This window comes from Myotis myotis, unplaced genomic scaffold, assembly GCF_014108235.1.
Source record: "Myotis myotis isolate mMyoMyo1 unplaced genomic scaffold, mMyoMyo1.p scaffold_m19_p_5, whole genome shotgun sequence".
NCBI classification, from domain to species: domain Eukaryota; kingdom Metazoa; phylum Chordata; class Mammalia; order Chiroptera; family Vespertilionidae; genus Myotis; species Myotis myotis.
The window spans coordinates 103,173,242-103,196,007 of NW_023416357.1; the positions used below are offsets into that span (position 1 = coordinate 103,173,242).

Genomic DNA, 22,766 nt, shown 5'->3' on the forward strand with positions numbered 1-22,766 from the left:
GGGGTGGGGGGGGTCCCTCAGCCCGGCCTGTGCCCTCTCGCAGTCTGGGACCCCTCGGGAGATAAAAACCTGCTGGCTTAGGCCTGCTCCCGGGTGGCAGAGGGCAGGCCTAATCCCTAGGTGCAGCCCCTGGTCGGGCTCAGAGCAGGGCCGATTGGGGAGTTGGGGCGCTGCCCCCTGTCACACTCAAGGCAGGGTCAATGGGGAGGTTGCGGCGCCACCCCCGTCACGCACAGAGCAGGGCCAATCAGGGGGTTGGGGAGCTCCCCCCTGTCACGCACAGAGCAGGGTCGATCAGGGGTTTGGGGAGCTCCCCCCTGTCACCCACAGAGCAGGGCCCATCAGGGGGGTTGGGGCTCTGTACCCTGTCATGCACAGAGCAGGGCCCATCAGGGGGTTGAGGAGCTCCCCCCTGTCACTCACAAAGTAGGGCCGATAGGGGAGTTGGGGCACCGCCCCCTGTCACACACAGAGCAGGACCGATCAGGGGGTTGGGGCACCGCCACTCTCACACTCAGGGCAGGGCCGATGGGGAGGTTATGGCTCTACCCCGTCACACACAGAGCAGGGCCGATTAGGGGGTTGGGGCGCCTTCCCCTGTCAGGAACAGAGCAGGGCAGATAGGGAGGTTGTGGCCCCGCCCCCTGTCACACACAGAGCCACAGGGCTATCAGGGGGTTTGGGCGCTGCCCCCTGTCATGCTGATCCCGGTGCCGGGAGGCCTCGCGGCTCTGCTGATCCTGGTCCTGGGAGGCATATTACCCTTTTACTATATAGAATAGAGGCCTGGTGCATGGGTGGGGGCTGGCTGGTTTGCCCTGAAGGGTGTCCTGGATCAGGGTGGGGGTCCCCACTGGGGTGCCTGGCCAGCCTGGATGAGGGGATGATGGCTGTTTGCAGCTGGTCACACACCCTTCAGGGTGGGGGTCCCCACTGGGGTGCCTGGCCAGCCTGGATGAGGGGATGATGGCTGTTTGCAGCTGGTCACACACCCTTCAGGGTGGGGGTCCCCACTGGGGTGCCTGGCCAGTCTGGGTGAGGGGCTGAGGGCTGTTTTCAGGCTGTGACTGAAGCTCCCAACTGCTCCTTTTTTTCTTTTTCTTTTTTTATTCTGAGCCAGCTTTAGCTCTGAGGCTCCAGCTCTGAGGCTTCCGCTTCTGAAAGCAGGTATCTGGTTTGTTTCGGTTCTCCAATTGAAACTCTGTATCAACTCCAGCTCTGAGATCCCGGCTCGCTGAAAGCTGGTCTTGGGGTTTTGTTTAGCTTCTATTTGTTACTATGTCTCTTAAACTGCAGGCTGAGAGGCCGGCAAGGCAGGCGGGGAACGTTGCAGTCCTCAGTCACTGAAGCAAGCAAACCTCATGTTCAGTTTAAGCTTCCTGGCTGCCGGCCGCCATCTTGGCTGACAGTTAATTTGCATATCGCCCCTGATTAGCCAATGGGAAGGGTAGCGGTCGTACACCAATTACCATGTTTCTCTTTTATTAGATAAGGATTATTATTTTTTTTAATCCTCACTCGAGGATATTTTTCCATTGATTTTTAGAGAGAGTGGAAGAGGGAGGGAAAGACCCATTGACTTTTAGAGAGAGTGGAATAGGGAGGAAAGACAGAGAAAAATATCGATGTGAGAGAAACACATAGATTGGTTGCCTCCTGTATGGGCCCTGACCAGTGCCCGGGCCAGGGAAGAGCCTGCAATCGAGGCATGTGTCTTTGACCGGACTCGAATCTGGGACCCTTTGGTCCATAGGCCGACACTCTATGCACTGAGCCAAACCAGCTAGGGCCTGAGACCTCATTTTAAATAATTAAAATGCCAAGAAAAGTTAGGGTGTGATCCAGCCAACTTCTTCTGGTCTACTGTAGCCACCTCCTCTCAAGTCATATAAAACCATGAATAGTTTTATGTCTCCAATTGAAGACTTAAAGCTCCATCCCCACGTGTCTTAATTCCATGCAGACAGTGCGTTCCTCTTTGTGCCCCAGCATTCTCATCTAGGAAGTGGGGGGCAATATTACCTAGAAGGCAGTAAAGTCTAAATGAGTTATTTAATGAGCAAAGTATACATAACAGTAGGTGCTCAATAAATATGACTATTATTATAATTGCTACACAATAGAAGAGGCTTATTTAGGCTCTGAATATTTTGTGGAATTAACTTTTAAAATTAAGTGACATCTAAAGGTGAAATTCATAAGAAGCAGACTCGGAAGGTCCAGACCCCTATTTCTTTAGGGAAACATCAAGTAAAGAGACTAAAATGGCTTTGTTGGGGTTCTTAAAACAGTCAAGGATCTGCAGCACCAACAAATGCCCAAACAGCTAAAGCCACACTCAGAATGGTAGGGCATGTGACGTTTGTGTTCACTTTTTAAAAAATATATATTTTATTGATTTTTTACAGAGAGGAAGGGAGAGGAATAGAGAGTTGGGAACATCGATGAGAGAGAAATATCGATCTGCTGTCTCCTGCATGCCCCCTACTGGGGATGTGCTCACTTTTTCACCCCCCTTCTCTGATGTGGTGCCCCAGGGTTGGGAGGACGTGTTGCCAGGTTCCAAGCCCCTTTTTGGGACAGAAGGAAAAGAGTGAAATTTAGTTGCAATATTCAGTGAGAGTGAGATGTAGCTGGAAAGGAATTTACTTATTTACTTATTCATTTATTTATAAATTCCCTAATAAAAAGTAATGTTGAGTATCTTTTTGTATGCTTGTTTGCTGTCAGTGTGACTCTAAAGTGAGATGTCTGTTCAGAATCTCTTGCCAATTTTCTAAGTGGGTTGTTTCTTTTTTATTGTTGAGTTTGAGTCCTTTGTATATTTTGGATATATCTTTATAATTATTATTATTACTAGAGGCCCAGTGCATAAAAATTCATTCACTGGTGGGGTGTCCCTCAGCCTGTCCTTCCCCCTCTCACAGTCTGGGAGCCCTCAGGAGCGGGAGGCGACCCGGTGATCAGGGGAAGGCAACACCTTATCAAACCTCTGCTGCTGCCACTGCTGGCAGCACAAGCCTAGGCTGGCTCTGGTTACCTGAGCCTCAGGCAGCCCTGAGTGGCTGGGAAGCCACCATCTGAGGCTTGCCTGTGCCTTGAGCTGGCCCTGGGTGGCTGGGGGGCTGAGGGGACTGGAGGACTCCAGAGGCAGGCCTGGCCTTGCCACACTCCTGCCGCCCCGGCGGGCCTGAGGGGACTGGCGCCACCATCTTGTGGCTGTGGGTGTCACCATCTTTGAAGGTGTGGCAGTCAATTAGCATATTCCCTCCTTATTGGCTGTGGGCGCCACCATCTTTGTGACTGCATGAGGGTCAATTAGCATATTCCCTCTTTATTAGATAGGATTATTCAAATTTATCTAGGAATATGGTTTTTATAAGCAATTGAAGTTGTTATTAGATTAAAATAGATTTCTATAACTTTAAGACATTATATGTAATATACACAATTCACAGAATATACATAGAAGGAAATGAAAAGAGAATCGAAACATATCACTACCAAAAAAATCTACAAAACACAAAAGAAAGCTGCAAAAGAGGAAATGAGGAACAAAAATAAAAGCTATGATATCAAGAAAACAATTAACAAAATGGCAGTAGTAATTCCTTCCATATCAGTAATTACTTTAAATGTAAGAGAACTAAATTTCCCAATCAAAGACAAAGATTGGCAGGATCTAACTATATGCTGTCTACAAAATTATAGAATTAATAAAACCATTTTTTGCAATAAAATGCTAACAATACATCAATTTATATAAGCAAAACCATATTTACATTATAATTCAAATTTAAAAATAATTATTCACTTATTCATTCAATATTAGTTAGATCTTATTATTTCTTAGGCCCTGTTCTTAGACTACAAGGATTTAGGCAATATAGACACTTATGAGCAGAAAGGTTCTTATAAACAAAAGGATTTCTTCAAATTTCTCATCACATTTTTACTCCCTGAATGTTAGCACTGAAAATGGTTTAGTGTATATTTTTCCAGCAATCCCCCCTCCCCCCGACACACACACACACATGCACAAACATGATCCTTTGACTCAGATGACTGAAACCAAAGAATGTATCTCATCTGAGATAAGATTAGTGCATATTTGTGCTGCTCCAGCAAGGCCAACAGTGAACCTGAGGAGGGGCGGTGAAGGATTGAAGAAAAGGCAGACAAGAGAATACAGCTGGGGCTTGGTAAATCTCCTGTGCCTGGATGAGGACACAAAAGACCCCGCCTGCAAACCGATGCTTAATTTTATAGTCTGATTAAAACAAGGGTAGATTAACATGTATACAAATGTTCTTGTTTTTGCAACACTTGCTGCACCTCCCACAGCCCATTAGCTACTTAGGAAGGAATTAGGGAGGGCTACAAGGTCAGGCTTAATTATGCTAGGAGAGCTCTGCCCCTTAGGCTGGGACTTGTTTGTGGCCCTGTCACAGGTCAGCCCGAGGCTTGACCCTAGAGCCGCTCCCTACACATATACATGTGTGTCGTACAGCTTTAAAAAAATCAGTGCTGTGAAAAATATTCTTGCCCAACAGGTTAAAGAATATTAACAAGTATTGATGACAAGTTGTGCACTGCTTACATACAGGGAGCCTGGTACAGTACACAAGATTTCTGCAGGATTTTAAAAATGATGGAAAAGCTGGGATATCAAGTAGAAAACAATTGTTGCTCAGAATTCAGTCTGTGTTAGATCCTAACTCCTGCACCTTGAAGAAGATATCACTTTAGTAGTCATATATTTTTGTGCTAAGGATTAATTTGATAATGTGATGTTGACATGAAGCTGTTTTTGAGAGGATAAAATACGACCCTTAAACTGGATTTGAAACTTAAAGTTTTAAGGGGTGAGATCTGAAACCAAGGGATATTGAGAAATAGTTTTAACAGATAAAACACTGAGTAAGTAACTGGGCAGTAGAAAGAAATGAACAGCCCCGGCCAGTGCGGCTAGAGTGTCTGCCCTTGCTCCAAAGGGTTTCGCGTTCGATTCCTGGTTAAGGGCAAGTACCAGGTTGCAGGTTTGATCCCGGCTGGATACCAACTAATGGATGTGTCTCTCACATGTTTATGTTTGTCTCACTTTCTCCCTCTCCTTTCTCCCTCCCCCTCCCACTCTCTTTAAAAAAAATCAATGGGAAAAATATCCTCTGGTGAGGATTACAAAAAAAAAAAAAGAAAGAAAGAAAACAAAAAAGAGAAAGAAAGAAACAACTAATCTACAAAAACATTATGCTAAGTGAAAGAAACCAGACACAAAAGGGTGCAAGAGCAGGTCTGTGGTTGCCTGGGGCTCAGGGTGAGGGTGGGAGGGGATTGTCTGAGAAAGGTCAAAGAAAGCTTTTGGGGTGATAGAAATAGTCTAGAACTCAGTTTCAGGTGTACAACCTAATGATTAGACATTTATATAACTTATGAATATAACATTGTATGTCAATTGTAATTGAAAACAATTTTTAATGATTATAAAAAAATAAAGCCCTGACAAGTTTGGCTAAGTTGTTAGAACTTAGGCCTGTGGGCCAAAGGGTCTGGAGTTAGATTTCCAGCCAAGGGCATGTACCTCAGCTGTAGGTTCATTCCCATACCCTGACAGGGCAACTAATTGATGTGTCTCTCTCACATCAATGTTTCTCTCTCTCTCCTCTTCCGCTCACTCCCTTCCCCTCTCTCTAAAAAATCAATGGGAAAAAATATCCTTGGGTGAGGATAAATAAAGACATCCAAGTCACAATAAAACAAACAAAACCTTCACACATGTGAGTTTATTGCATGTAGAAAAGGTTTGTCTCATATTCTTTTAAATTTTTGTTTATTAATTCATTTTAAAGAGAGAGTAAGTGAGAGAGAGAAACATTTGTTGTTTCATTTATTTATGCATTCATTGGTTGATTCTTGTATGGGCTCTGACCAGAAATCAAACCCACAACCTTGGTGGGTTGGGACGATGCTCTAAGTGAGCTACACAGCCAGAGCGACAAAGCACTTTCTTTTGTTTTATAATGAATTCTTTGCCAACACACACACACACACACACACACACACACACACACTCAGGAGAGGGCACACAAAAATGTTGGATTTCTAACTTAAGACTGTTAAGTTTTGAGGGAATTTTAGGGAGGAGGGTGGACCCCAATGGTGTGCCCTCTGCCGAGTCTTTAATGGGAGCAGCACCAAGATCTGTAGATTGTAAAGCAGGTTTCAAATTAATTTACTCCGCAAACGTTTGTTGAGAAACTTGTCAGATACCACACATCCCTAGGGAGACACTGATCATGCTTAAGGCAATTGGAAAAGTGAAACAGACAGATCAGAAGTGCTGTGAGAATTAAAATGAATGGAATGAGGGTGCTGGTGGGACAGTGGGAGATACGGAGGAATTGACAGTGACTGATAACAATGATATAAAACCCAACAAGAGCAGGTATTCCATGGGGAATCCTATTTACTTGGTGGTTATCTCCATGGGTGGATGTGAGAACTAATGAGTAAGAATTTTATGAAGATAAATGCGAAAATGAAGTGCTGGGCTCAATTCCTTCTACCTCCTCCCTCTCCCGCCCATCTCATGGTCCAAAAGGTCTTCATCAGATTTTTGGTTTGGACAGTAATGGAAGTAAATTCATAATCTGAAGGAAAAGATTTGGCGTCATCAGATCATGAGACCACGTTTAAAAAAATGTATTTTAGAATTAGACAACCTGGACCCAAATTCTGCTCCTCTACTTCGGTATGTAATTTCTGTAGGTTATGTAAAACTCGGATACTCAGTTTTCTCATCTGGGAAATCCTATCTAATAAAGAGGGAATATGCTAATTGACTCTCACACTGTCGCAAAGATGAAGGCACCCACAGCCAATAAGGAGGGAATATGCTAATTGACTGTCCTGCTGTCAAAGATGGTGGCGCCCACAGCCAATAAAGAAGGAAGATGCTACTTGACAGTCACACCCTCAAAGATTGTGCTGCCCACAGCCAATAAGGAGGGAATGTGCTAATTGAGTGCCATGCCCTCAAAGATGGCGGTGCCCACAGCCACAAGATGGCGGCGCCCAGTCCCCTCAGCCCCCAAGCTTCCTAGGGCTGGCCCAAGGTGCAGGCAAGCCTTGGATGGCAGCTGCCCAGCTGCCCAGGGCTGCCCTAGGCTCAGGTAACCAAGACCAGCCGAGGCTTGCACAGCCAGCAGTGGCAGCAGCAAGGGTGTGATGGGGCATTGCCTTCCCCTGATCACTGGGTCACCTCCCGCCCCTGTGGGCTCCCAGACTGTGAGAGGGGGCATCTGGGCTGAGGGAGCCCCCCCCCCACTCCCAGTGCATGAATTTTCATGCACCAGCTTCTAGTGTGGATAATAAATGTGCTCTTCATAACCAAGGCTCTATTTTCCTTGGATTTCTTATGGAAACTCAGAGAAAGGAAAAAGAAAGAGGGAGAAGAAGCCCCATGAAAGGCATATAAGCCTTGAACACTAACACGTGAATGCATATGGTAAATTCACGGGAAACTTAAAAATTCTATCAACTCTCTGACTGCATTGCAGGTGAATTCTCTCTTTGTACAAAGATAATGTAGGGTACCTCTTCACACTGTGATCATCATCAGCTGGGACTTAGTAGCTGGAACACCACCCATTGTCCACCCCAGCCCCTGGGGTAGACATCACGGCTCCCCTTTTGGTTTCAAGCACTTGGTTTCTTCTGAAGAGACCTGTAAACTCTAGAGGCTGCAGGGACTGGTTTCTCTGGACAGACCCTAATGCCACACCCAAGTAGGAGTTGGTGGCGAGGCCTGCAGTGGCCTTCCTCTCCCCACAGGAGGACGGCTGACTGAGCTCTAGGTGTCAGGTTCTCAGGGGCACCAGCAGGGGGCCTGTCCCCTCCCTCTGAGAGCAGCCTGAAGTTGAGCCCCAGTTTGATGAGCTGAATCCCAGTTAGGCTCACAGTCCCATTAGTGGAAGGTCAGAATTCACATTACCATCAAGTTGCTGACCTTGTAGTTAGAACTTTGCATTTGGTCACTATTATCTTACTGTTTACCAGATACTTTTACCTGCTGTACTATTTCTTAAGTGAGATTATCCCCGTTTCACAGATAAAACCACGGAGGCTAAGAGAAGTGTGGAAGTGGGCCGGGTGAGAATTGAGAATTGAACCCCAAAACATAAGCTTTTCCCATGACACTGGTAAGGTGAGGTCTGCCTGTATCGGCTGTATCGGGTCTGTGCCCTTCAGACTCTGAGGAGCAAGATAAGCCAGAGAGATCCTGCCTATCTTCACCCCCATCACAGACGCCTCCTCACCTTCTCCATTTGAGTCCAGTAGTCCAGGACATCACTGGCAAAGTTAAATTTCTCAGGTCTATCATGGTCATTCCATCTCGGGGCGCCAGTTGCTGATACAGACTGGAAGCGCAAGGTCCGAGGGGCCAGGTGGAAGGCGTGGCAGGATTTGTGGGTGCCCCAAAGGACCCGGAGCCTCATCAGCCACTGCATGGCGGAGCAGTCCTCAGGAAGCAGGCACGGACTTCTCGGTCACCACCTGCTTCGGGAACAGATGGCTAATAGGTCAGTCGTGGAGCAGGACTTTCCTCCACGAGACGAGGCACATTTGGTTCATGGCTGCAGTTCTGTTTCAGCTGACCAGTATTTGGAGGCACAACTTAGTGACTGGGGATTTAGGATTTCTCTTCCCAGCTCAGGAACCACAGGCAGAGCATGGTGGGGAGGGATTGTAGCTACTAGATGAGATTGGTACACCTTCCTGAGGGTCTTCTCCTTCCCTCTCAGCCCCTGGGAGTTAGGCTCAGGTTGGCAGCCATGGGACCAGCCCCTTTGTGGGAAACTCACCATTTGAAAGTCCTGCTCTCCATGCTAGCCAGGCTCTAAGACCTCTCTTCCTGCAGAGCCCAACTGTGCCGTTCTCATGGAACCTGTTATATTTTTAGATGATTCCAGGCCCTGTGCAAAGTTCATTGGTCCAGGGTTGAGCAATCATCCCTTACCAATTTTTAATCCAGACTGAGCTACCCACAATCCCTTTCTCTAATGTGTTTGTGTGTGCTTGTTACCGAAGGGTGTAAAGGCACTCGCTCTGACACTCTAACCACTGAGCAACCAGCCAGGGCTGGAGGAAGAATCTTTAAAGAGGTAATTAAGTCACTAGGTGGACCCTAATCCAATATAACTGAGGTCCTTATAAGAAGAGATTGGGACACAGACACATAGAGGGAGAATGTGGTGTGAACATGAAGATGGACAACTTCACGCCCAGAGCTAAGCCCAAAAAGAGACCCCCCTATTGACCTTGATCTCAGACTTCTTGCCTCCTGAACTGTGAGAAATAAATTCCAGAGGTTTAAGCCCCCGAGGCTGTCGTACTTTGTTATAGCAGCCCTAGCTATCCAATACACTTCTCTTAATCAAATAACAAAGAAATGACTTTGGCGTTATCGTATCCTGTAAATGTGTTTGAAATTCCTATTTAATCTTGATCATGTGAGGGGGCCAAGTGCCTCAAGCGCCCAGCTGGGAGGACGGTGGGAGCTGACAGGGTGCCCTTGGGAGCCAATCGGCACAGGTTCAAACCCAGTAGCTGCACTCCTCACCTACACAGCTTTGGGCAATTTTCTTAACCTCCCTCTAAAACAGTGACTCTCAACCTTGGCTGCACATTAGAATCACCTGGGAATATTTTTAAAATCCTGATTTGTGGGTCTCATCCTCCAGAAATTCTGTTTCTTTGTTATGGGGTGGGGCCACAACATTAGTAACAAAGAAACAGAATTTCCAGAGGATGAGGCCCAGAAATCAGGATTTTAAAAAGATTCCCAGGTGATTCTAATGTGCAGCCAAGGTTGAGAACCACTGCTCTAAAATATGGAAATATTAGCAACACCTGGAGTAGTGAATGAATGACTTCCTGTGTGAAGCATGTGAGCACAGACTCAGCACAGGTGAATAATCCAGGCATGGGGGTTTCTGCTAACAAACACTCCGTCTGAGGAAACTCAATGAACAGTCAGGCTTCAGAAAAGATGGCTGCTTGAGATTTGGGATTAGCGTCTAATGAGAAGGAACAGGAATACGTTGCTGAGCAGACAGCACAGCGTCCAGCTTCTGCATTAATAGGTTAAGAAGGCTAAACATGGAGAAATCTATACTTACATGTCCATCTCTATCTTCATGTGTATCTGTCTTTATAACTGCCAATGTCCATATTTATAATTATGCCAATATCTGCTGTCACTATCTGTAGCTTTATCATATCTATACCTATAACTACATCGATAGCTGTATTTATATCTATATCCATGTTGATATTGATATGTCTCACTATGAAGTACTATAGTGATATTTATAACCACATTTGTATCTGCGAGGGGGTCCGTGACTAGACTACGCTGGGTGTTTGAGGCTAATTTGCTATATGTATGTGTAAAGACAATGACACGGTAGTTTTACTTTACGCACTGGGCAGGTACACCATTATCTTATGTAACGAATGTCACCATTTGGCAAGAAACCTCTCTTTTCTGAGTTGGTGTAAGAATGTGTTGCTGACCAGCCAGTGTGCGGCTGCTTTGTGGGACTACATTGAAGAACGTGGCTGGCATGGCTCAGTGGTCTGATAGGTCCTGTGTGAGCAATGGCTACTTTGTCTGCAATAAAGTCTCTCCTATATGCCTGTGGCGACTCATGTCTTCTTCTGATTCCCGCGTCCACGGAGGTCCAGCCCTTAGCAGAGGGGCTGTGACCAGACACTGTGTCTATATCTCTGTACTGCATTTTTCCGTGTATAAGACGCTATTTTTTCCTAAAATCATTAGACTGAAAATTGGGGGCGTCGTTTACATGGAAGTCAGCCAAGGAGGGAAATGCTGCCCATACCTTGTCAAACAAGCTTCCTCCAATCACGAGCCTTATTGTTACTGACGACAGCTGATGCCGTAATTGGAGGTAGAGGTAGAGAGTGTGCAGATGCAACATTATCAGAGCATTCTAAACCTATAAGGATGTCAAAGAATAAAAGATACATACCGGTAAGGGATTGTCTTACTCTGCAAAATTCAAACTGAATGTAATCAGCTGTGCAAAACAGCATGGAAACAGAGCAGAAGAGAGACAGTTTGGACCTCCTCCCACTGAGTGTATGATCAGCCAGTAGAAAAAAACAGGAAGAACAACTTCTTAAGATGCCAAAACAGGAGAAGGCCTTAAGAGGAAAACCAGCAAAATGGGCAAACTTGGAGCAGAGGCTTAAGACTTAGGTTATGGAGTAGGACCAGAGTGGCTTATGTGTGTCAACCAAGCTTATTCAATGTCAGGCGAAATTGTTTGCAAGCGAAATGAACATTGTTGATTTTACAGGAAAGGCAAAATGGTGCTTCAATTTCAGGAGGAGAGAGGAGCTGGCCATGAGAACATGAACAAAGTTAGCTCAGAAAATGCCACTAGTTTATGAGGATGATCTTACATGTACAGACAGTGACTCAGAAGACAGAAGTTGGAGATATTGATATGTCTGGAACTAGTAGTGATGAAGAAGGGAGCAGTGATGCAACAGAGGCTGAATAAAGTTATATGCTGCATAATACCATAGTACTGGTATGTAAACATTACCTGCAGTAATTACTAAATAAAAATGTGTTCTGTTTTATGTTTAAAATTTTGACTTCTTAATTTTGGGTTGGAAAATGGGGGCATCTTATACATGGCGGTGTCTCATGCATGGAAAAATACAGTATATGTATATGTATATGTATATGTATATGTATATGTATATGTATATGTATATGTATATGTATATGTATATTATATGTATATGTATATTATATGTATATGTGTACATATTCCTCACAATGCCTGGCATTGGAACTCAATAAAATGTTAGATTTTCCCTTTCTGCCATAATTTGCAAAACTAAAAGATGAAAATTGGGGAGAGAAGATACAGTGTGCCTACAAAATGTCTGAATTACAGGTAAATATATTTTCCACTCATCAAATATTCTGTGCCACACATGGTTTTAGAACATCAGAGATTATTTAGGCTGCAAGAGTACCTACCTTCTTGGGCTTTATCATCTAAGGCAGTGATTTTCACCCTGTGTACCACAAGAATTTTTAAAACATGCAATACCTGACTATTTAGTGAGTGGAACTGACCTCTTTTCCCTTAGAGTGTCAATTTTAAAAAATGGCAACAGCCAACACAACAATAGCCAGCCAGTGTAGATGAATAAAAATTATACCAAGTTTTGGTCTGATTGGGAAAAAATATAGTATACTTTTTGGTGTTCCCCCGATTGTAGTAATTAGTTGATGTGTGCTATGGGATAAAAATGATGAAAAATCACTGGTCTAAGGACATCCTACAAAATAGTTTTAAAGAACAATCATTTGAACCTGGCTGGCATGGCTCAGTGGTTGAGTGTCGACCTATCAGCCAGGAGGTTGAGGTTTGATTCCTGGTCAGGGCACATGCCCAGATTGCGGGCTGAATCCTCAGTGTGGGGCGTGCGGGAGCAGCCAAACAATGACTTTCTCTCATCATTAATGTTCCTATCTCTCTTTCTCTCTCCCTTCCTCTCTGAAATCTTTTGAAATGCTTTAAGATTGACTTCAGTTTGGCACTGGGTTTTGAGAGGTGGCTCGGCCCACTACTCTATGCCTAGGCCCACAGTGCCTTGAGATCCAGCAATAGAGCTCTGATTTCATGAGACTTTAGCCTGAAAAAATATTTCTTTTATCAGATAACAGACTTAGTGTGTCCCAGGGGATCTCAGAGTTGCACAGTCAGGTTTCATTCCACTGCCTACCAGCTGAGTGATTTTGGCCACTATTTGTGTCTCTGAACTTGAGGGCACAGTAACAATACCTACCACCCAGCTGCCCACAGGATTAGTAAGATAATCTACAAAAATCTCTTTGCCAGTACTGTGTCTAATAAGGGTAAGGGCTCAATAAAGCACCCAGCAAATTCTAAAGCCGACCCCCCTGTTAGGTATGGAAATTTTTTAGAAAAAGAAAGCCACACTTTTTATATAATGTGAACCCACTACTGCATAGTGCAGTCTTATTCCAGATATTCACCCTCTGGGTCTTTTTTACTCCTCTCTGCACCCTCCACCCCATGCACAGCTGTCTAATATTACATTGATCACCTGCTATGTACCAGCCACTGGCTTAGGTACAGCCTATGCATATCCCCATGGATCCCCTACTCAATATCACCACCTTCATTTTGCAGTTAAGGAAATGAAGTATCAGAGAGGTTGCTGCTCAGATGTGTCCCCTGGGCACACCTAATGTCTTATGTGTTTTTTAATTAATGTGAGAGAGAGAGAGGGAGAGAGAGAGAGGGACAGAGAGGTTGTTGTTCCATTTATTTATGCGTTTATTGAGTGCTTCTTGTATGTGCCCAGACTGGGCATTGCATCCACAACCTTGGCAGGTCTGGATGACACTCTAACCAACTGAGCTACCCAGTCAGGGTATGGTTGTTTTGTTGTGGTTCTGATTAGATGGAATAATTTGTGGAAGCCTACAGCACAGTGCTTGGCATAATCAATGTTGGTTGTTTGTATTAGTTTGGGATTTGAAGTATAACATTGGTGTACTAGCAAAATGCAGGGTCTTTGGAATCCCAAAGTCTTGAGCTGAAATTCTGTCTCAGCCATTTATAAGATGGCCCATGTGCAGGCCATTTGCTATTCCAACCTTGCTCTTCTGGTCTGAAAAACGGAGATGTGGGGTTTCTGCTCAGATGTGCCCCTGGGCTCTCTGAAAGGGCTGAATGAGGTAATGCCTGGGAAGCACCTGGCCCAGGCATGCAGATGTGAGTGGGTTCTGTCACAGGTAGTGGCTTGAACTGTTAGTTCTCTTCTAGAGCCATTTGGGGGTGTTGTTGGGCGTGTTGTTGGGGGGTAGGCACATCTCCACTGTTCTGGCCCCACTTTCCCATTGCATTTTACCTCCCAGCCTCCATTGAACCAGAAGAGAAATACCACTGTTCAAAGTCACCAGCAAAGATTGCTGGAAACACCTAGAACTCCCCTGCCGTGGCTGAGGGAAACCTCGCTCTGAGCGTGGGTCTTGTTCTTCCTGAGTGATTCATTAATGATGAACTTTTAGCTCAGGCAGCCTTTTATGTCATGGAAGGAGTGAAATAGAGGGCAGGGCTAGTAAAGGTTAAACACCAGAAGTATCAAAGTACAAAAAAAAAAAAACCCTGTCATTCAAGCAGAAAAAGCAGTCACTCATCACTTTTGAGAAGAGAATGGAGACAGGAAGAGAAGTCCATGGGATCCTCTCTGGGTCTCAGTGGGTCTCCTGTGGGGAACTTAACAACAGTGTTGAGGTCAAGGAGACAGGGGCCAGGAAGCCTGGGTTTCAGTCAGTTGCCAGTTGCCAGCTCTGTGACATTGAGAAGGTTTCTTGTCCCTTGTTGCCTCAGTTTTCTCACCTTTGACAATGGGTATATGGTTGGAACAGGGGGTCCTTTGGGGGTGAGGATGACGAAGCCCAACGCGCTGGGGCGTTTGCATGCACGACTCGGGAGACCAGGTTCAGAGACACAGATCTAAGTTTATTGAGGAAGTACAGCCGTATATAAAGGGGTAAGCAGCCAATACAATAGGGACAAGCTTGCTATGTTACCCAAATGGAGGTGAGGGTCAGGGCTAAGAGTAGGTGGCTCTTGGAGATTTGTCAGGCGGGCGTTGCCACTTCCTGGTGTGCCAAGGAAGCCTGTTTGCTGGAGTGTGCTCACAGCATTGCATCTGCCGCAGCACTGAGATAAATCTCTTGAGCTCTGCCCACATATGGTAGAGATGTAGAACTCTCTGAAGACTGCGTGCACACGTTTCTTTCATTGCCAAGCCTCTCTTGCAGTGAGAATGAGGCCACTGAGGTCCAGTTTTGGTCCGTGAAATGCCATGAGCTCTCTACAACTGGGGTTGGAGGTGTCACAACTCACTGGTCTAGGGCATTTCAGGCCAGGTCTGAGTCTCGACACTCTCTTTCCTGGCTCACTAGTCCCGGAAACCACGTGTGAAGGTGGTAACATCAAAATATGGCAGAGAATCTATCAGCCCAGTTCTTTGAGTAACTGTGCAGCCCTCTCCTATCAACTTGAATACGTTACACCCATTAACTTTCTTAACCTATGACTAACCTATGGAGCATTCGTTCATGCAATAGACATATAATGGGCACCCTCCAGGTATGGATATAGCTTTGAACATGTCAATCAAAGTTACTGCTCTCAAGTTTATATTCCCATGAGAGAGGGGCAGAAGACTGCAGACAAAAAAATCAATCAAATTATCAAGAGAATCCCAAATAGTAATAGGTGTCCAGAAGAAAATAGAGCAGGATAATGTAGAGCAGTGTGACTGGGTGGGGGGCAGGGGGGTGACTAAAGATACCCTATTAGGAAGTGACATTTTGAGACCTGAAGGAGGAGAAGGAGCCAGCCATGCGAAGACCATGGGAGAAGTGTTCCAGGCAGGAGGAGTAGCAAGTACACAGGCTGGAGGCTGAGCTTTCCAAGGACTAGATAGAGGCTGGGGTGGCCGATCAGTGAGTGAGGAAGATGAGTCTGTGGTCAGAGACACAGGCAGGAGACACAGCACAAAGGAGACACTTTTTGGGCATCATAAGGAGTTTGGATTCTGCATAAAGTGTGATGAGGTGTCTTGAGAGGATTTTAAGAGAAAAGAGACATGATTCACTATTCAGTTAAGTGGCTGATGTCCTTGGTTACTTAATTTTGAAATAAATTAGCATGGGAAAGAGGTAATTCGGAAGTGACATGACCAGGTTTGTATTGTGGAGAGCTCGCTGGCAGTTCTGTGAGAAGGGCTTTCGAAGTGAGGAGGATGCTGGATGGCCTAAGCTGGGATGGTGGCTTGGGCAAGCTTGACACAATGATGACGGAGAAGTGGCAGGTGTGGGGCGGCATTTTGAGACTCCATCAGGAGGACTTACTAGTACTGATGGTTGGATAGAGGAAATGGAGAAAAGAGGGATTGAGTGACTCTCCAGCTTTTGCAATGACACGTGTAGTCGGTCATGTTATACCTCTGTAGAAGCATGCTGAAGAGATTGTCTAACATGGCCATGGACTTGAGGGCTGCCTTTCTTTTTTTAAAAAAAAAAAATTTCTTTATTGATTTCAGAGAGGAAGGGAGGAGAGAGAAACAGAAACATCAATGATGAGAGAGAATCATTGATTGGCTGCCTCCTGCACACCCCCTACTGGGGAATGAGCCCGAAATCCAGGCATGTGCCCTTGTGCGGGAAGCCAGTCCATCCTTGCTGCTTGACACAGTCACTGCAGGGATGAAACATCTGCACAGCATATGTTTCAAGGGACCTGGTGTATATGGCATACTGCTCTTAATATGTTTGCTTCCCTTCTTGGTGCTATGTGCTTTAACCAAGGTCATCTCTCCGAGAAAGGTTGTTTCCCCAGGTAGGGATTTTTCCCTGAAGTTAGGGAGGGAATAAAACCCCTTAACTAAGTGCCAGGTGGGTAGTTAATCACTTTAACAACGAACAATCACACTTAAGCTACATAGTCTTTACTCCCTGGAATGGAGATAAGAAATGCCCTAACCTTTGGAATAGAAATTGATAGGATTAAAATCAACTGGTATAAATACAGATGTAACAAAACAATAAAAGACGGAACCTGGCTGGAGATCCTGGATAGAACCAGGCGAGAGAACCCAACCATGCTGGTCAACTGAATGCTCCCTCCGTGTCATTCCTTCTTCGCTGACTCCGTCCACACCTTTGGGAACCCCTGGACCTGCTGGGGCTGGACCTCAACACCCTTGGCCGGAATCAAACCTGGGACCATTCAGTCTTCAGGCTGACGCTCTATCCACTGAGCCAAGCCAGCTAGGGCAGAGGCCTGCCTTTCTTTAAGATGGTCTGCCGTGCTCACATCTCCCGACAATATTCTGCTTCTATCCTACCTGCCACACGTCTCCATCTCTGATTTCTGGCTCATTTCATCAAAAACAACAGATATGAGCTGCTCAACTGAGAAACTGGGTACTGGGTGGGAGGGGCTCCCACTCTCTTTACATTTTCTGATCAACCCTATCTGCTCTGGAAGGAAAAAAGAATTTTGACTCTGGAATTATGACACTACAAAATCTCAGTTGGTTTTATGTTTGGCCAAGCCACAGGAATTCACCAGTGCCTTCCCCAGCCATGTCAGATCCAATATTGCATCGACTGGTGTCCCGGAGAGGAAGCCATTTGAGATCATGTTTGCAAGACACTCAAAGTGGCCCAGCATATGGAGCAATGGAAAGTGCTTTTCAAATGGCAGCTGTTGTTGTTTTTAAAACAGACTCCAGTGCCAAATAGGCAAAGCTGAGATCCTGTTTGCCAATTACCATATCACACAGATCCTGGGAAAGTCATTACAATGCTGTGCTTCAGTTTCCTCACCCGAAAATAAGAGTAATAGTACCTACCTGGTAGAATTGATATGAGAATTAAAGGAGATAATACATGCAGACTGCTTGGAACAGTGCCCGGCACATAGTCAGAATAGTAGTAGTAGTAGTACTGTTAGAGAGGAAGGGCAGTAGGAAGAGAGAAGACGTAATTACTCCTTAAGGACCTCTTGCCTAAAGGAACTCATAAGCATAGCCTCATTTATACATATACTAGAGGCCTGATGCACAAAATTCGTGCAAGGGGCTCAGCCTTTCCAGCCCTGGCTGTCTTGGCACTCATGGCCCTGGTTGCCTCACGACCCCACCTACTTGTCCTTATGGAAGGTTGTTCTGCTGTCCAGTCTAATTAGCATATTAGCTCTTTATTTTATAGGATTAGTCTACCATTCTCATTACAGCCATGGGTGAACCTGAGGGGGTGGCAGTGAGAGATCATCAAAATGTCCATAGTACCCAAAGCAATTTATAGATTCAATGCAATCCCCATTAAATTACCAACAGCATATTTCACAGATCTACAATGAACGTTCCAAAAATTCATCTGGAATAAAAAAAGACCCCGAATAGCTGCAGCAATCCTGAGAAAGAACAAAGTAGGTGGGATCTCAATACCAGATATCAAACTGTATTACAAAGCCACTGTTCTTAAAACAGCTTGGTACTGGCACAAGAACAGACATATAGATAAATGGAATAGAATAGAGACCCCAGAAATCAACCCAAACCACTATGCCCAATTAATATTCGACAAAGGAGGCAAGAGCATACAATGGAGTCAAGACAGTCTTTTCAATAAATGGTGTTGGGAAAATTGGACAGATACATGCAAAAGGATGAAACTAGATCACCAACTCACACCATACACAAAAATAAACTCAAAATGGATAAAAGGCTTAAACGTAAGACGGGAAACCATAAAAATACTAGAGGAATCCACAGGCAGCGAAATCGCAAACATACGCCGAAGAAATTTCTTCTCTGATAATGCTCCTAGGGCAATGGAAACTAAAGAGAAAATAAACAAATGGGACTACATCAAAATAAAAAGCTTTTGCACAGCAAAGGAAACCATCAACAAAACAACAAGAAGACCCACTACATGGGAGAACATATTTGCCAATGATACCACCGATAAGGGTTTAATTTCCAACATTTACAGGGATCTCATGAAACTTAACAAAAGGAAGATAAACAATCCAATAAAAAAAATGGGCAACGGACCTAGATAGACACTTTTCGAAAGAGGACATACAGAAGGCCAAAAGACATATGAAAACCTGCTCAAAGTCACTAATTATACGAGAGATGCAAATCAAAACGACAATGCGTTATCATCTCACACCTGTCAGAATGGCTATCATCAACAAATCAACAAACAACAAGTGTTGGAGAGGATGTGGAGAAAAAGGAACCCTTCTGCACTGCTGGTGGGAATGCAGATGGTGCAGCCACTGTGGAGAACAGTATGGAGCTACCTCAGAAGACTAAAAATGGAACTCCCATTTGACCCAGTGATCCCACTACTAGGAATATATCCCAAGAAACCAGAAACGCCAATCAGAAAGGCTATATGCACCCCTATGTTCATAGCAGCACAATTCACCATAGCTAAGATTTGGAAACAGCCTAAGTGCCCATCAGCAGATGAGTGGATTAGAAAACTGTGGTACATATACACAATGGAATACTATGCTGCTGTAAAAAAAAAAAGGAACTCTTGCCTTTTGCAACAGCATGGATGGAACTGGAGAGCATTATGCTAAGTGAAATAAGCCAGTCAGAGAAAGATAAATATCACATAATCTCACTCATTTGTGGATTATAGAGAACAACATAGACTGATGAAAAGGGACAGACCCAAAGACTGAGAAACAGCAATCAGGCTATCAATCCCCAGAAGGAAAGTAGGGGAGGGCGGGGGTAAGGGGAAGAGATCAACTGAAGGACTTGTATACATGTATATAAGCCAAACCAAAGGACATGGACAACAGGGGGATGGGAGCATGAGTTTGTGTGGGGGGGGAGGTTGGGGGTTAGTGGGGGGGATGAGGACACATTTGTAATACCTTAACTAATAATAAAAAAAAAAAAGAAAAGACAGACAAGAGAATAAAACTGGGTCTGGGTGGGGCACTGCTCCCTCTGATGGAGAGAAAGCACCACAGCCTGCAAGCCGAGTCTTTATTTCATAGCCAGATTCCACGAGGCAAAGTAAGGGCGTGGTCAAGATGTTCACAACATTCTCTCGGGTTATAATTGTGCTGAGAGGGCTTTGTCCTCCAAGCTAGGAATTGCATGTGGCTTTGCCACAAGGGGACCATGCACTCTCATTAGTCAGAGGTTTGAACCTGTCCAAACACTGTAGCCACTGTCCACAGTTTAGAACCTTGTATTTCTTTTTTTAAAAAGAAATGAATTGAGACTCAGAAATTTTTCATGACTAAAAAATACTGACTCAAATTTATTAAAAACTAATTATTTTACAGGCACTTTAACAAACTATATACTTGTCACCTATAACAATAAAAGCGTAGTATGCTAATTAGACTGGAAAGCCAAAATGACCTTCCAAACGCCCTTCCAGACGACCTTCCGGACAACCTTCCAGATGAAGCTGGGGCTGCGAGGGCCGAGGCAAGCCTCCACAGCTGTGAGGGCCGAGGCAAGCTGCCTAGGCTGTGAGGGGCTGCGGAGGCCACCTGAGTCAGCCAGGCCTGCAAGAGCCAAGAACCTTGCACAAATTTTGTTCATTGGGCCTCTAGTATAATATAAATATTATGTGGAAAGTACTATTATTGAATCAGAGGAGATTCAAAATGGCAGTGAAGTAAGTAGATGCTGCACAGACACCCTCCCAGGAACAAACTGGAATTAGAAATAAAATACAGAAAAACTGCCCTAATAATCATTGAAGACTTGCTAGAGAGAACCCTAATAATAGAGGACCAAAAGTGGAGACTACATAGAGACTGGATGGAGGGGCAGAGGGGGGAAAGGGCTGGCTGGGCATCCACAGACAGAAAGAGGTTCCAGAGAGATATCTCTGCTGTGGGGTATGCCACGGAGAACTCAAGCGCCCCCCCACCCACCCAGTAAAGAGCACCAGAAATAAGAAGGGTACCCACATAACATCTGGGTGAAAAGCACTGGGGTTGCAGTCTGCCAGGGAGACATGCTGGAAATTCAGGCAACCTCTTAAAGGGCCAACACACAAAATTCCCTGTGGAGCCACCCACTTTATGCTCAGGCAGAGGGATGGCAGAGTGTACTGGAGCTGTGGAAGCAGAAGCCAGGATCGGGGGTTCTGGGGTTAGAGCTCAGAAGGCAGACACCATGGTTTCCTGTGCTGAGTCAGTCCCCTATGCAACAGAAGACATCTTTCCTACACAGACATTTGCTATGCAGCAGGCTTTGCCTGGGGGGAAGACAGTTGACCCACCCTATTGAAAACACCTTGCCCCACAGTGCTGAGTTCCTGAGGTCACTTAAGACAATAAAAATAACAGCCTCCAGGTAGAAGCCACTGCCTCACCCTGTTGAAAAAAAAGCTCTCACCACAACTGAGGACAATTGCCTGAGGGCAATTCAAGTCAGAATCCTTTCAGTCTTCAGGCAGAGGAGGACTCTGGAGGCTTTAAGTCTTTGCCTGGTCTAATTAGTCAGAAACAGCATTTGACTCTGTACTGCACAAGAGATTGAGAGGTGTAGCAGATCTACTTAATAAACAGTCACAAAACCAAACACACAACGAAAATGAGGAGACAAAGAAACAAACCCCAATGGAAGAACAAGAGAATTCTTCAAAAGAAGAGATAAATGAAACACAGATAAGAAATTTATCTGAAACAGAGTTCAGGGTAATGATGGAAAGATGCCCAACTGCATGAAAAAGAGATATGCTAACTCTGACTCTGAAAACAGAAGTAAAGAATGACATAGCACAAATAAATAACACATTGGAAGGAATACACAGCAGATTAGGGAAAACTGAGGACCGAATCAGTGAATTAGAAGACAGAGTTGAAAAAAAAATCACTCAATCAGAGAACCAAAAAGAAAAACAATTAAAAAACAGGAAGACAGCTTAAGGGAATAGTGGGACAACATGAAACGTAACAATTTTCACATAGTAGGTGTGCCAAAAGAGGCAGAAATGAGGAAGGGACAGAGAACATGTTAGATAATGGCAGAAAACTTCCCTAACCTGATAAAGGAAAAAGCCACACAAGTCCAGGAGGCACAGAGATCACCAAGCAAGAATAACCCAAACAGGCCCATGACCAGACACATCATCATTAAAATGCCAAAAATTAAAGACCAAGAGAGAATCTTAAAGGCAGCAAGAGAAAAGAAAACTGTTACCTACAAAGGAGCTCCCATAAGGCTGATACCTGATTCTCATCAGAAACTCTACAGGCCAGACAAAAATGGCATGAAGTACTCAAAGTAATGGAAAGCAAGGATCTGAGACAAAGATCACTACTTCCAGCAAGGGTATCACTCAAAATAGACAGTTAAATAAACAGGTTCCCAGACCAAAAAGAAAAAAAAAAGGCTCAAGGACTACATCACCCACAAGCAGTATCGGTATCAGTATCAGTATCAGTACATTTTGCTGTGAGTTTGTGTGTCTGTGCCCCCTGGCAAAGGGCTTTAGAGGCGATCTCCCTAAGAGTGACTCCCAGGAGTGAGGGAAAAGGAGACAATATGTGCTTCTTCCCCACCCCCAGGCTGAGTCCCTTCTGCTCCTGCTGCTCCCAGCCTGTGGTGTGCCCCTGGGGTCCCATTCCAATGATGGATGAAGTGAAGGGACAGTTCATAGAACCCCAAACCCAGGTTGGGGAAGGGGGTGGGGCAGACTCTGGTGGCCGGAAAGAACTTGAAGAGTGTGGAGAGGGAGTATTTAGGGAGGACTCTAGGCCCTGGGAGAAGGGCTGGAAGACCCTGGATCCCTGGGAAGGAATGCATGGGCGGGTGCACATGGGGGAAGCTGAGGGTTAAGACCTCTAGGCCCCTGGGCCCTCCTAGGAATTAGGGACGGGACACCTCTGCAGAGGCTGGGAGAGTCCTGTGGAACCCGGTCCCTGGAGAGCTGGTCACTCCCTTGCCCACCCCGGGCCTAGGCTGGGACCCAGCTGAGGCAGGTGCCTGGGCTGCTCAGAGCATCACTCCCAGAACTCTGGGCCCTGGACATAGACTGGACGTGCAGGGCCACATGGGAACACTGGGGGGTGTGTGGGAGGCAACAGGAGCGAGAATCAGGCCCTGTG

General features: G+C 45.3%; 1 protein-coding gene across 3 annotated transcripts in view; it reads right to left on the minus strand.

The window, feature by feature from the left end:
* LOC118656328 (acyl-coenzyme A synthetase ACSM1, mitochondrial-like) overlaps positions 1-8,972 on the minus strand; it is a 50,703-nt gene extending 41,731 nt beyond the window's left edge. For 2 of the 3 annotated variants that reach the window (XM_036309548.1, XM_036309546.1), the window contains exons 1-2: positions 8,865-8,962; positions 8,319-8,559 (exon numbers count right to left, since the gene is read on the minus strand). In XM_036309548.1, the coding sequence (XP_036165441.1) occupies positions 8,319-8,510 (192 nt within the window). In that variant the 5' untranslated portion in view covers positions 8,511-8,559; positions 8,865-8,962. Of the gene's footprint in view, positions 1-8,318; positions 8,560-8,864 lie in introns of all 3 variants that reach the window. The other variant, XM_036309547.1, reaches the window with a different exon arrangement.
* Positions 8,973-22,766: the final 13,794 nt, after the last annotated feature.